Source organism: Perca flavescens, chromosome 13 (assembly GCF_004354835.1).
Source record: "Perca flavescens isolate YP-PL-M2 chromosome 13, PFLA_1.0, whole genome shotgun sequence".
Classification (NCBI taxonomy): Eukaryota; Metazoa; Chordata; class Actinopteri; order Perciformes; family Percidae; genus Perca; species Perca flavescens.
Window position 1 is genome coordinate 15154789 of NC_041343.1, and position 13752 is coordinate 15168540.

Here is a 13752-nt window from a genome sequence, read left to right on the forward strand (position 1 = left end):
GAAAAAAAAAGTCCACTATTCTTTTAAAACCAGCCTCGATTTTTTTGTTGCAGTCACCACGTCCATTACTGAGATAACATTATGTCATTATGAGATACATTTATTTTCAATTGATGAACAAAAATTCTAATTCATCCTACAAGTGAATTGCATATAAATTCCCTTTTCAGCCAATATTCTTCTTACAAAAAACATATTTTCTCTTAAAAACCCATATACCCATATATGATATATATTATATCACATATCATTTTTAGATCACAAATGATCACTAAACAGCCAGGTTAGCACTTTTGATATGCTATCTTTGAGTCCTTATTGCTTTCCTGCAGGGTTATCGGACTGGGGGTGGAAAGGGGACTGAGTACCCAGGGCCCTCATGTGTGGAGGGCCCAAAAAGATGCTAGAATGAATAGCTGTGGATGCAGAGAGGGGGCCAATGGAGAATACCTTTCTACAGGGCCCAGAATTGTGTGCTACGCCCCTGCTTTCCTGTACAATCGTTGAGAAACTGAAGAGACGGCTGAATCTCTTCCAGTATGTTTGAATCTTTTGAAGCGGAGTCCGATTTTGTTTCAGAAATTGGATTCTTCACAGGAAATTGGCCTGAAGGTAACCTCTTTGTTCTCCTCGAGAAGGATGTCATATCGACAGAGAGGCCTGTGAAGGACATAGTCAACATTGCTGAAGTGAAAACAGCTATTCAATGTGAAATACATCAAATTTCTGAAAGATATTACACATTTTTAAAAATCAGTATGTGTTGCATACCTCTCCTTGCGTTCCAGATGTCTTAGACGGATGCGGAGAACACGGAGCTTATATTTGGGCTTGAATACATTCCCAGTGGAGAATTTGAGAGACACCTTTTCCACTGACTGAATGTCTTTGTCAAACTGGGCAAACAAATTGGTCTCTGTGTACTTCTTGAACTTGGATGCTGTACTGATGTAAAAAATAGAGATGTTAGCAGTAAGCAGTAACAGGAGGACAAAGAGAAGTCATGGTGGAATATTTGCTACAGAACTTATGATAAATTAAGTGAAGACTTACTGGTCAATGGTTGCCACTGCTTCTTTACCATTACCGTGAAGTTTAACAGTCATGTAGCCCCAGCGTACATCCTTGTTCCATATCATCACCTCCAACCTGTAGTTTGTCACTAAAACATTCAAATTCATATTCACAAATATGTTCACCATTTTGAAATTAACTGATACGCCCTCTTAGAATTGATAGTAGACCATGGAATAGCTTTAATAGCAGTTGTCCACATAGAGTTTAATTCCAATAATGTGGGACAAAACTGCATTCAGTGAAAACACACTCCACAGTTAACCCAAAAAGCACGATGCGGTAGTTATTTGAAAAAATTCACTGTAGCTTTTTTGTGTCATGACGCAGCAGAATCAAATGAACTTTTTCAGATAAACTTTGGTGTTAGGAAGGGATCTTAGACAGAACGCTGATACAGAACTGCCTTGTGATGCATTTCATGTTCTGTTTTCTTTTTACCCCCTGGCCTGGCCTGTTTTAAGAGAAGTTTTAAACATTTGCAACTTTAACCATTTGAGGGGCTAAATGCTCACTTTCATATCGTTTGCATCATTTAACAAAATTATGCATTTTAATGTGAACCACATTGGGATTAACGGTCTATACTATGTGTTTCTGTCTGCTTATTAAGGTTATGATTGTGAGTATTAGTGTTGTGTTACTTACTGCAGAACGGAGAATCTGCATTTGTGGTGAAGTAAGTTTTTGTCTGGCCCAGCTTCAACAGGACCTCTTTCCACTTGATGACATCATAACCTGGATTTGAGTGAAACAGCTACATCAGGTCACATCCATTTTGAAAGAACATCCAATTACTTTGAATTTAAAAAACAATTAGACCATCTACATTAAATAAATGCATGTAAAAATTATATTAAAAAAATATATATATATATATATTATGAGATAATTAAAGTACCAACCAAAGACAGGACATCCAGCAGGACCAAAGTGGTCACAGTTCAAGCAGTTACCATCCAGAAAGTCTTTGTAGGAGGAGCAGGGGAAGGCCTTGCTGACACACGTCCTATTCACAGAGTCAAGGAAGAGGAACACTGATCTCTGGTGGTCGCATTTAAAATAGGCTCCTCCTGCACAGGGGTAAGTCATTATTGTTACCAGTGCCTGAAATGGGCCAGTACTCACAAAGTACCGACATTCAGCAGACATTCAGCACCCTGATACAGCCCGGATGGAATGATCCTTTGTTTCATTTCACACGCTTAATTGTCGACTATCCGGGGTCACCCCTACAGGATAGGCCTATACGTATGAATATAAATATATCTAAGACATATGTAATGATCGTGTCATCCAACTGCTGAATTAGGGTGCTGTACTGGCACCTTTTTTGGACCAATTCAGGCAGTGATTGTTAGCATGCAGCATTGTTTCATTTCTTATTATACAAATAATCACATGTGATTATAAATCCAACATTTTGTACACAAAGATTATTGATCAACAATTTGAGTGTTTTCTTCCCCCATAAATTAAATAAGAGACCTTACCAGAAAAGATGGTCTTTGGGCAGCCGGGTTGGTCTGTTCCACCATTAGCATAGAAATCGATGTGACCCAGAGGTTCCCTAAAGCCAAAAGCTGTGAATGACATGCCAATAACAATAATATTAATAACGTATATAGCACATTTAAAACAATTAGAAATGACTGAGAGAATAATATAATATAGTATTTCAGTTTAACTGACCATCTATGTCTGTGTGCAGGACATCCACAAACTGGGCGTCTGTGGGGTCCAGTCTGCGCTCTGGAGGAGTGCCAGTGAATTTAGGCCCAGCTGGATCCAGAGCTGCAAACATCACATCAGTAGATCTCAGTAGAGCTTCAAGTTTATTCTCAAACTCAACATTAGCTAATGTTAATTTTCACCTTATTGTAATGATTTAGGTATGACTGAGGTATGACCCAACCAGTATTGCTCTTTTCACACAAAAGTTTTTTGATGCCATCATGTCTGGTTTCTGTTTTATATGATGTCTGGACCAGTTTTTCTTTTTGTGTATACCCGATACTTCTTCACAGCAGTGCTGAACTGGATATCTGTGGTCTCGCACTTCAGGATAATCTCTCAGTAGGGATTTTGGGTGGAATCATCGAAACAGTGTCAATTGTTTCATGGTGACTACTGCCCAGATGGCCAAAACCTGAACTGTGATATGTGGCTGCAACTCCACAACTCCACCTTCATATACTCTGCAAAGTTTGACAAACTCTTTGTCAGCAAGTCACCACTCTGTGTTATAAGTTGCTTGTGATGTTAGCAATCTAGGAAATAAAGTTCCTTTACGTGTCATAGTTATCATGAAATGTCCTCGATAAGCATCTCACCTAATGTTTATTTCCTGATGCAGAAAATAAGTGCCCAAAGGTGGTGTAACTAAATAAATTGTGGTGGCAATACATGCAGTATTGATTTTACTTAACGAGACATACAATTCTTCACCGATGTCCATACTATGTTTGCTACTTTCTGTAAAGTTTAAATGGACAGAAATGTGAAGCTGTTTTGTATTAAAGTATGACTGATTATCATTATTATTATTGTGCTGTTTGACAATGTACTATGAACTAATTTGAATTTGAATCTTGGGTCTGAGAGAAATATCTGAATTTGAATATGCACACCCTTACCTGTAATTCTTCCAAGAGACCCATTCAGGTTAGCACCTATTAAGCCTGACATATGAGCCCCAAGACTGATTCCGATTATGTGGATGGAGCTCAGAGAGGCACCATGTTCCTGAAAAGATCGGTCATTAGTGTGGTTACACACAACAGCAAGACACAGCAGAGATGGTCACAGAGAATGTCAGATACATCTCATACCTGCAGCATTGTAATGAAAGCAGTGAGGTTCTTGGCTGCGTTGTATGTGTTCTCCACGGCCTTTAAATAATTCACATTAGCAGCTCCGTGGTTCCAGTCCACCACTATGACATTAACGTCTTCCCTGGCCATCAGCAGCTTCGAGATCTGCTGCAACCACGCAGGTGGAGATCCCGTAGGCCGATAGCCATGAATGATGAAGGTGGTTGGTTTGGACAAGTTAAACTGGGGATGGGCAGACAGGTCCGTGTGGGACACGAGTGTACCACAGGTGGCATTATCCCTGGTGTACAGCAACAACCTAATTTTGAGGCTGGTTCCAGTGATTGCGTGACTGAGATCTAGATCTGTAAATTCTTCACATCTCTGAGCTGAGAGGGATGGCGAGAAAAAGAGGAGCAGACAGAGAAAGGTTTATTTGGGTAGTGGGAGGATGACAAGAAAGAATAAATGACACATGACCATTTTGACCTTAACAAGCATTGCTCAAGAAGCCTTAATATTTTTATTGACTTCTCATCCAAAATTCTTGCCATCATCAGTCACATAGTCCCATATATGAGTCAGTGTGTGGGTGTAATCAATGCAACACTAAGTGAAACGGTTTTCAAAACACAGCTTGCCCACCAGAGAGACGCGTCATGAACAAGTTTGACTGGGAAAGCAAACAACTTAGCAACACTGAGTTATTTACTTTATAAACTTTGTCAGGAGTTTGTGGACCGATTCACCCAAAATATAAGCAGTATGCAGACAATTCACATCATCTAGATCACCAATACATATAGTCAAAGAGCCTTTTATAGACTAGCAAAAGATCATGACAGAGGTTATGACAAACCGTAAGTGCATCCACAACCAATAATATCTGGAGGTGTAGTGAAAATGTGGCATTTCATTATGACTAAATGCTGTTTAAATAACCCAACCAATTGGGAATTGGGAACGAATTTTCATTTCCTAATAAAAAACTTCACACGATGAAGAGCAAATGGAACAACAGCTTCATGAGAAATGCCATCAGCTATTTTCAGTAAGTGTTACACAATAGACGTGGCTTTCCACATAGGCTATTAAATCACATTTGCATGGATGCATCAGCTGAGAGCCGTGGAGCTCTACATAGTGCCAGTGGTTTTTGCAAACCACAGTGAAGGCCCTTTGGTCAATTATGTTGGTTTTCCTAAGAAATGTAGTGCTTCAAATGTTGCTTGAGTGTCTTTTTTCCCCCACAGGAGTACTTTGATTTACACTTACTGACAACAGTGACTGTGTGTGTATCAGGGTTATTATGAATTAAAAACTGAAACCTTCCAAAAAACTAAAACTAAACAGAAACTATATTATATATATAATAAAATAAAAATGAACGTAAATCATTTCAGTTTTAGTTTTTTAGCTATCACTACTGAAAAAAAGGAGACAGCCTGAATTTCCGTCAACTCTCGTCACATTGACCCACAGATGTTAAAGAGACTTGAAATAAGATGGCACTGCGCTGTAATCTTCACATACTGTATATGGCTGTAATTGCTTCACATCGGACACTAAAGTAGCGCAAAGATTAAACATTTATCATCATTGCTATTCTCCAACTATGTATTTTGTAGGTGTAACTCTGAGATGTTACACCTGGCCCTAATAAAAACAAACTATAAACTGTGTGTGTGTGTGTGTGTGTGTGTGTGTGTGTGTCTTCATTTAAATTCAGAGTGTTATGCTTTGAGCTTTACCTTTGTATATTTGAACAGTCGTCAGCAGGAGCAGTGTCAGATATTGCCACAGGAACATGCTTTATACCAGCACGTGTGAATGATCTGTACACAGAGTCAGGTCACATAAAAACACACCAGTCAGACATTTTCAGCTCATAATATAATTAACAGAGCAAATCACATGTGCACAAACACAACAGGCACAGCAACACAAGGAGAATACTGTCCTAACCCTTCAGATGTTTCTCTGACACTCACTGGACCGAAGCAAAGAAAATAAATGCTTATCTACTTACGTTCCAATGTCATGAATGAGTGGAATAAAACTAATTTATGTTCAGTGCCATTTAAGTAACTTTCAGGCTGAAAATCTGTTTTCTCGCCCCAGCCACTGTCATTAATCTCTACCAATGACACTGTGATTGTAAGTGAAACTAAAATCTGCAGAAATCTGTCTGCAACTAAGTTCTTCTGCTACAGTAGACGCCTCATGTTTACAGCGTGTCAGTGTTCAGGGTCTTCCTTAGATGTAATTTAAGAAATGTGACAACAATGAGAAAGCACAACATGTCATTCTTATCAGATTCTTACCTTTGCCATAGGATAATATTTCAGACATTTTCGGCTCATAATATAATTAACAGAGCAAATCACATGTGCACAAACACAACAGGCACAGCAACACAAGGAGAATACTGTCCTAACCCTTCAGATGTTTCTTTGACACTCACTGGACCGAAGCAAAGAAAATAAATGCTTATCTACTTACGTTCCAATGTCATGAATGAGTGGAATAAAACTAATTTATGTTCAGTGCCATTTAAGTAACTTTCAGGCTGAAATCTGTTTTCTCGCCCCACCCACTGTCATTAATCTCTACCAATGACACTGTGATTGTAAGTGAAACTAAAATCTGCAGAAATCTGTCTGCAACTAAGTTCTTCTGCTACAGTAGACGCCTCATGTTTACAGCGTGTCAGTGTTCAGGGTCTTCCTTAGATGTAATTTAAGAAATGTGACAACAATGAGAAAGCACAACATGTCATTCTTATCAGATTCTTACCTTTGCCGTAGGATAATATTTCCTGGTCTGGTGAATCAAAGGTCCAGAACCTTACAGGTCTGTTTGTATCTCCACATATTTGGACAGCGTTCACTTCAGGAAGTGAGAGGAGGAACAGCAAAGCAGTACTACTCCCGCCTTGCATTCTTCCAGGATAACCACACCCCTTGTCCTAGGTCATTGTGTCCACAGGTGAAACATTCTTGTGAAGTCACACCTGGTTAGTGTGTACTCAAACCGGTTCTTGTGTCTCCATTCTACTTAATTTTGAATCTGTGAAAACAATGTAGTCTCTGTTTCTTTGCACATCCTTATTCATTTTCAAGCAATCCAGAGTGAAAGTGAAACATGTTGTAGGCATTTCCAAGAATTTGTCCCTTTTAGCCAGAAATTAACATTTTTTTAGGACTTACTCACCTTGAGTCAGTACAAATTCCAACACATTGTACTCCATCATTTAAACTCAAGATTTACATACATATATATATATATATATATATATATATATATATATATATATATATATATATATATATATATATATGGATTAGTATGCAGTAAAATATGATTAACCTAAGAAGTTGTAATAGCATTTCCATCCATCATTATTTATTGCTCATCTCTCTTAAATTTGTTTAGATGAGGTCTTTGCATAGCTTTTAGCTTTCTACCTCTCCTCAAGGTTTTTTTTTCTTTAAATCCATATAAGTCTGAGGATATGTATAGGTAAAACTGTGTCTGTATATATATGTGTGTGTGTGTGTGTGTGTGTGTGTGTGTGTGTGTATTTGTGTACATCATATGTTTATAATAATGTTTTTTTATGTACAAACTAATGAATAGGCATGGTGGGGGTTGATGATGTCACTTGGTCCTTAGGTTTTATTTGCTATGGGTGTTGAGTAAATTATTATTCATTCATTTTTTTTTATCTCTGTCACTACCAAATGTCTGCAGCTTGAAAGGGACTTGAGAATGGGGAGGGTTATGCAATCGTTTTGCTGGAAAAAAAAAGGTAACTTTTTGTCATACAAGATTTATAATTTATTTCAGCCAAACCTTGTGAGATTTATTGTATAAAACATCTATTAGATATTTTTTAAGCTCTATGGCCACATGCATAGGAAGGCATTTCATTATTTTTCCTAAGTCTAAGAGAGGGTCTCACAAGAATATTGATTACACTTTTTTATAAAATGAAAGGTTTAACCTCCCTCTCCAATTCTCTTCAATATGTTCATAATTACAATGCTGTAATAGAAGTCTAAGGGAAGAGCCGCAGGCTCGAAACATCACAAGCATTAAAGCTATTTGTTGCTAACATGCTGATGTTTAGCAGGTATAGGTGTGAGGTTTGTTTAGAATGTTGTCACGCTAACATTTGCTAACCAGCACTAAAATCAAAGTACAGTGGAGGCTGATTGGTATGTCATTTGCATATATTTGCTCCTAAACCATAAAGTATTGGACAAATTAAAATGTTCACTTGATAATCGTGATAGATGAAACATTATTATAAGTTATTATAATTCACCCTGATGGGAACCTGAATGTAATGAAGCCACAAATGTCAAGTGGTGTCAGAGGTAAAGTCAGTGAGCTTCATCTTCTGGGGATCATAAATATCTACAAAAGGTCTGTTTTGAGAGGGCAATATGTAATTGATTTCAAGATATACCCAGACTGTAATCAGCTAATGTAATATCCAGCTGTGTATCCACCTGGGGATACTTGTCACAATGTTGAAACACAATGTCCCTGTTTGGTTCCAAAGGCTGCCAATGTAAAAGCTCTGGACGCACACTTAACTTTAAAGTTAATCCTATCTAGCTTCCCTGTGCACAACATGTTTCATTAACAGCAGCCTGTCCATGTCATAGCAGCTGGAAGGAAATGTGAGAAATGTTTCAAAACCTGAGCATTCTTCACATTCACTTCTAACTGGACGGTTACATATAGTTTATGGAGTTTACTAATAGTGAAACATTCCCAACACCATCCTGTTGCTACAAGTTCCATGTTCACACATGAAGAAAGTCCTCACAAGCTCAGTATTGATGTCAAGTGCAAGCTACATTTCTAAATATCTTTACCAGAGTGGCTTGAACTTTGCTCACTACAATCTCCCGTCATCAGGGCCAGGCAGGCTGATGAGATGCACACTTAAAAACACACACAGGCTTAGAAATCCTCCATGTGCACTGTACAAGCTGAGAGGAGCAGCAGGTGGTTGCAGTGGTGTTGTTAGAAGACAAGGAAGCAGAACATCTGGGATGGCTGGAAAGAGACGAGGCCGAGGCAGCAACGTCCAGCAACAACAGGCCCCGCAGAACCAAAGAGGAGGCCCTCGCAGGGTATGTCCAGTTCTGTAAATAATGAAACGTGGCCACCATGCTTATTCTTACACTCAATAATAATCATATAAGAACGTAAGCGTCCTGTGAAGGACAATCTGGTTGTCCTAAATGTTGATTTTTTGACATTATTTAGTGAAGACACTGGCAATAAGAACATAGGTACAAGTGCATGACAGTACCAGTCAGATTTTATAGATTAGGTAGGGTTTTTATGTGACAGGCTTTAAATATTACAGAAGTAATTTGTTTCCCCTGTTGTTATCTGAATTGTGCCTGGGTGTGGAGAATTAACTGAGTAGCTAGGTGAGCCATGAATCCTGTTTATGTCATCAATAAAGTAGAGCAATATATGATAATTCTCAAGTCATATTAAGTAAGCCCTTTTTTGGTATGTTAAAAAGGTAAATTAAGTCTTTAACATATAGTAATTTAATTAAATAATGTATGAAAGAATTGTGAGTCATATACTGTAGTATAGAATCAAGTGCATGAGGTGCACATTAATACTGTAGCTAACATTTGTGTCTCCATTATGGAAACCTGCATGCATGTTGACTTCTTACCTGAAGTGGCTAAATCATGGCTAACTATAAGGACTAAGAGACAGAACGCATAGATGGCAAAACTTATTAGAATTCACTAAGTAATGATGCTTTCAAAATAAAATGTAAGCAGGTAAATTAAAGAGTTAAACACAGCACAAGAATCACCAGACATTTCAGTAGACTCAGAGTTCAAAGTATACCTTACAACACAGCAGATAAAGCTGCGTATATGTATCAACACAGCACAAAGTCCAAATACTGTATGCAGACGCTCATTACTTTGGTGTGCTGAGATCATTCACATCTGTCTTGAAGATATCATCGAAGCATAGCTGGCTTTAATGATATCTTCTTTTGTTTTGTTTTTTTATCAGATAAAGGGTGTGACAACCTGCAAAGTTATAATACTTTATAAATGCTCTGTTAAAATTTACCTACAGTATAACAGCAGTTAAAATTGCTTTGCTGTAATTCTAAATTCTGCAATAACACTGTTGCTGTATTTTGTCTTCCTAAAAAAACTAGTGTGCCACGACCAGTAAACCCTTTTCCTCCCACACTCCAAACTGCAGGTTAGCTTGGGTACCTACCTTTTGTAAACTGGAAACTTTACAAATGCCCTATCGCATGAATGCAAGTATGAATGTGTGTGTGTGTGCGTGCGTGCATGTGTGTGTGTGTATGATGTCAGCTTATTTAGTTTATACTTTCCCTGTCACTTAATGATGAGACCCTGAGCAGGATAAGTGGTTTCGAAGATGGATGAACTTCTACAGTTATACAGCATCTGATAAAACTTAACAGGTGTTTTTTTTTTTTCTCCTCCGTTCTCTCTGTATTCAGGCTTTGCGGGAGCCAGCTGCTTTTGCCAAGTCTACAGGTTGTGATTCAGAGATCCCCCAAGACAAGTTGACTATTGCCCAAGCACGGAGGGGAACACCAGGTTACACTTCTCAGTAGTTTTTGTTTCCATTGCAAATGAATGTCATGCAACTGAGAGGAATAAGGGAAGACTAGTGGGAGAATTACTAACTGCAAATGCTTCAGTATGTTGGTATCAGTTGATATCAGCGGCAAAAAGTCATTTAACTATCAGTATAATATTGTTTTACTGCTAGTTATCTGGCTGATTGCAGGGTTGGTCTTATTATATCATTTTCCATTTCTCCAGATACATGTCACGCTATTCGACAAAGGAGTTAACAAGGGATTAAAAGTATGAAAATCTTTAGTGGCTGATCAGATATCGGCATCAGCTTCAAAATGTCACATCAGTAAAAATCTTTGTAAATGATAGAACAAAAAGTGAGGTTTTGTAATGTCATGTTGTTTTTTACAGACGTGCTTTTGTATTTCTTATCTTGTAGCTCATCGTCCGGTGCGAGTCTACGCTGATGGGATCTTTGATCTTTTCCATTCGGGGCATGCTAGAGCTTTGATGCAGGCCAAAAATGTGTTCCCCAACACACACCTGATAGTAGGAGGTAAAGGATAGATCTCACTCCTTTTGCAGTTTGTAAATGAATGGGCTTTTGATAGCTAAACATGAAATCCTAATCTTAGAACAACATAGCCTTTAAATGACCAACATTCAACAACCCTAACAACACTAAATCTTCTAGTTTAGTAATTCCAGATGAACCCTTACTTCCATCTTTTACGTCTCTGTCTTTGTGACCCTAGTGTGCAGTGACGAACTCACCCACAAGTTTAAGGGCTATACGGTGATGACAGAGGATGAACGCTACGACGCCCTGAGGCACTGCCGTTACGTTGATGAGGTGGTGCGGGACGCTCCCTGGACCCTTTCCACAGAGTTCCTCCAGAAACATAAGGTTAAAGGTCACGCAGTCACTGGACACACAGCTTCTCACAATGTCATTCAGTGACAACAGCAAAGATACCTGGTGTTCAATCAGTCTGAACACTGTAATGTTACACTCACAGATTGACTTTGTGACCCATGATGATATCCCTTACACCTCTGCTGGATCAGAGGATGTTTATAAACACATCAAGGAAGCAGGTGAATATGAATGTTCATATAATAAATTTAAGTCCTGTCATTTCTCACATGACTTGAATTAATTACAATCATTTCTGTTTTAATGTCAGGGATGTTCGTGGCCACTCAGAGGACAGAAGGCATCTCCACATCTGACCTGATCACTCGTATCGTCCGTGACTATGACATCTATGTTCGACGCAACCTGCAAAGAGGCTACTCAGCCCGAGATCTGAATGTCGGATTCATTAATGTTCGTGTATTATATTTAATCTCATTAAAACAACGGAATATTGATGTTTTTGTAACAAACAATACAGAAGAAAATCACAAATATACTGATGGTCACTTGCTTTGTCTTTCACTGACAGGAGAAAAAATACCGGCTCCAGGACCAGGTGGACAAGATGAAAGAGACGGTCCGTACGGTGGAGGAAAAGTCCAAACACTTTGTCTACAGAGTAGAAGAGAAGAGCCAAGACCTCATCCACAAGTGGGAAGAGAAGTCGCGAGAATTCATCAGCAACTTTCTGGAGCTTTTTGGACCTGACGGAGCCTGGGTACCTTCACTTTTACATTAATCCACATAAACATTACATTAGGTGTGTTTGTGTTTAGTGGCACATCAATATTATTTTGATAGATCAGAAGTGATATATAATTTTGTTGGTTTAGTCGTCACCTTGTGGTTGCCAGGCAACCAGTGGACACTCCAGTAAGTCACAGCTTCTGGCCATAAAATAGTCACATGCACATGACCCCCATAAAACCATACATTGAAATTGTTACACTTATATAGGGACATAGGCCTATCACAGTTATAACTCAGTCAAATCTGAACTCAGACACACACACTCCTGGAATCAACACAACTTACACTGGGGTAACAGGCTCTCTGATGGTTTTTCCTTCACAGACGCATGTCTATCAATTAACCCACAAATCATAGAAAAAAAAGATATTCTTTTTCAGATCTTGCTTCAGAATCATCATGTTTTGTTGTTTTCTTTGTTATTAAAAATGTGATAGTTGTCCCTCCATAGTTTCAGTGCAATCTGAAATTTACAGAGGGCAGCAAAGCATCTGACCACCACTGGCTTATACAGTGGAAATTATACAGTGGAAATTAAGAATTCAAATGATTTTAACACAATAACATTGTTGGCAATTCTGTGAGCAATGCTTAAAGGCACTCTGGGTAATGTGGGAAATACCTGACGTATACCTATGGCAGGTTGGGTGAAAATGAGTACAACAAACAGCAAAACACAACATTACAACATAGTAAAACTTTCTTTTGTCTCTGTCCTTGTTTAGCATGTGATTCAGGAGCGCAGTGGGCGTATGCTCCAGGCCCTGTCACCTTACTCTTCACCCCGTGGCTCCCCCAGCAGCAGTCCCACCAGAAGACGCTCTGTTTCTCCAGACTCCTCCTCTGCCTTTGCCTCTTCCTCCTCTCTCTCCCCTCCTTCCTCCCCCTCCTCATCTAAAAAGGCCACACGCTCCTCTCTTAAAGATGCCTCCACATATGTACAATGAGCTCATCATGATTTGATCATTTTTGTTGGTCTTGCAGACTATTGGTCATTAATCTGGTACATAATATGTCCAAAGAGGCTATTCATTAAAATGAACGAATAAAAAGGAAATAATTTATTACTGGTTTATTCAAGTGCAATATATCATAATGTATATAATATTTCTTCACTGAAAAGAAAATATAAAAGGAATAGATCATTAAAGTATACTTGGATGTTATTTGTCTTCTGTCATTTGTTACTCTTTGATATGTTGAGTATATAACACATACTCAAAATGCCTTTAACCCAATAGTCCTTGTCTTTTAATGCAGGGGCAGTGGTGGCCTAAAGGTTAGAGACGCAAGCTTGTGCCAGACCGACAGGATCAAATCTGGGTGGGGAAAGTGAAAGAGCAGCGCTTGTCCCGCCCTCATTATCACCACCGAGGTGCCCTTGAACAAGGCCCTTAGCCTCCAACCGCTGCAGTGGAGCTGCCCAGTGGCCAGCAGATCAAACAGTGGTTGTAGGCTACTGGGAAGCTTCCAGGTATGAATGTGTAACTGTGTGTATGTGATCAGGGCGTTCCTGCAAAAGAGAAGCTGCCTCTCAGTGAACCTTCCCTGAATAAATAAAGGTTAAAAA

General features: G+C 38.8%; 2 protein-coding genes across 2 annotated transcripts; one reads left to right on the forward strand and one right to left on the reverse strand.

Annotated features, from left to right (window-relative positions):
• Nucleotides 1–84: 84 nt before the first annotated feature.
• Nucleotides 85–6903, reverse strand: lipia (lipase, member Ia). Its single transcript, XM_028595897.1, has 11 exons — nt 6684–6903; nt 5639–5722; nt 3906–4276; nt 3711–3819; nt 2767–2868; nt 2568–2657; nt 1980–2147; nt 1723–1812; nt 1054–1162; nt 772–945; nt 85–660 (listed from the first exon to the last, which is right to left on the reverse strand). Exons 2-11 carry the CDS (start codon nt 5694–5696, stop codon nt 576–578), a joined length of 1356 nt encoding a protein of 451 aa, XP_028451698.1. The 5' UTR covers nt 5697–5722; nt 6684–6903; the 3' UTR covers nt 85–575.
• Nucleotides 6904–8956: 2053 nt separating this feature from the next.
• LOC114567032 (choline-phosphate cytidylyltransferase B) lies at nt 8957–13129 on the forward strand. Its single transcript, XM_028595921.1, has 8 exons — nt 8957–9037; nt 10429–10528; nt 10953–11069; nt 11269–11420; nt 11533–11611; nt 11701–11843; nt 11962–12150; nt 12908–13129. The coding sequence occupies exons 1-8, from the start codon at nt 8957–8959 to the stop codon at nt 13127–13129; spliced, it is 1083 nt and encodes a 360-aa protein (XP_028451722.1).
• Nucleotides 13130–13752: the final 623 nt, after the last annotated feature.

Bases quoted from the DNA above. Each gene is read 5' to 3' on its own strand.
- LOC114567032 (XM_028595921.1), top strand. From the start codon at position 8,957: ATGGCTGGAAAGAGACGAGGCCGAGGCAGCAACGTCCAGCAACAACAG. The intron at 11,070-11,268 runs GTAAAGGATAGA...TTGTGACCCTAG, and splicing joins CACACACCTGATAGTAGGAG to TGTGCAGTGACGAACTCACC. The intron at 11,612-11,700 runs GTGAATATGAAT...TTTTAATGTCAG, and splicing joins TAAACACATCAAGGAAGCAG to GGATGTTCGTGGCCACTCAG.
- lipia (XM_028595897.1), bottom strand. From the start codon at position 5,696: ATGTTCCTGTGGCAATATCTGACACTGCTCCTGCTGACGACTGTTCAA. The intron at 2,869-3,710 runs GTAAGGGTGTGC...TGATGTTTGCAG, and splicing joins GTCTCTTGGAAGAATTACAG to CTCTGGATCCAGCTGGGCCT. The intron at 1,813-1,979 runs GTTGGTACTTTA...ACTCAAATCCAG, and splicing joins TGCTGGATGTCCTGTCTTTG to GTTATGATGTCATCAAGTGG.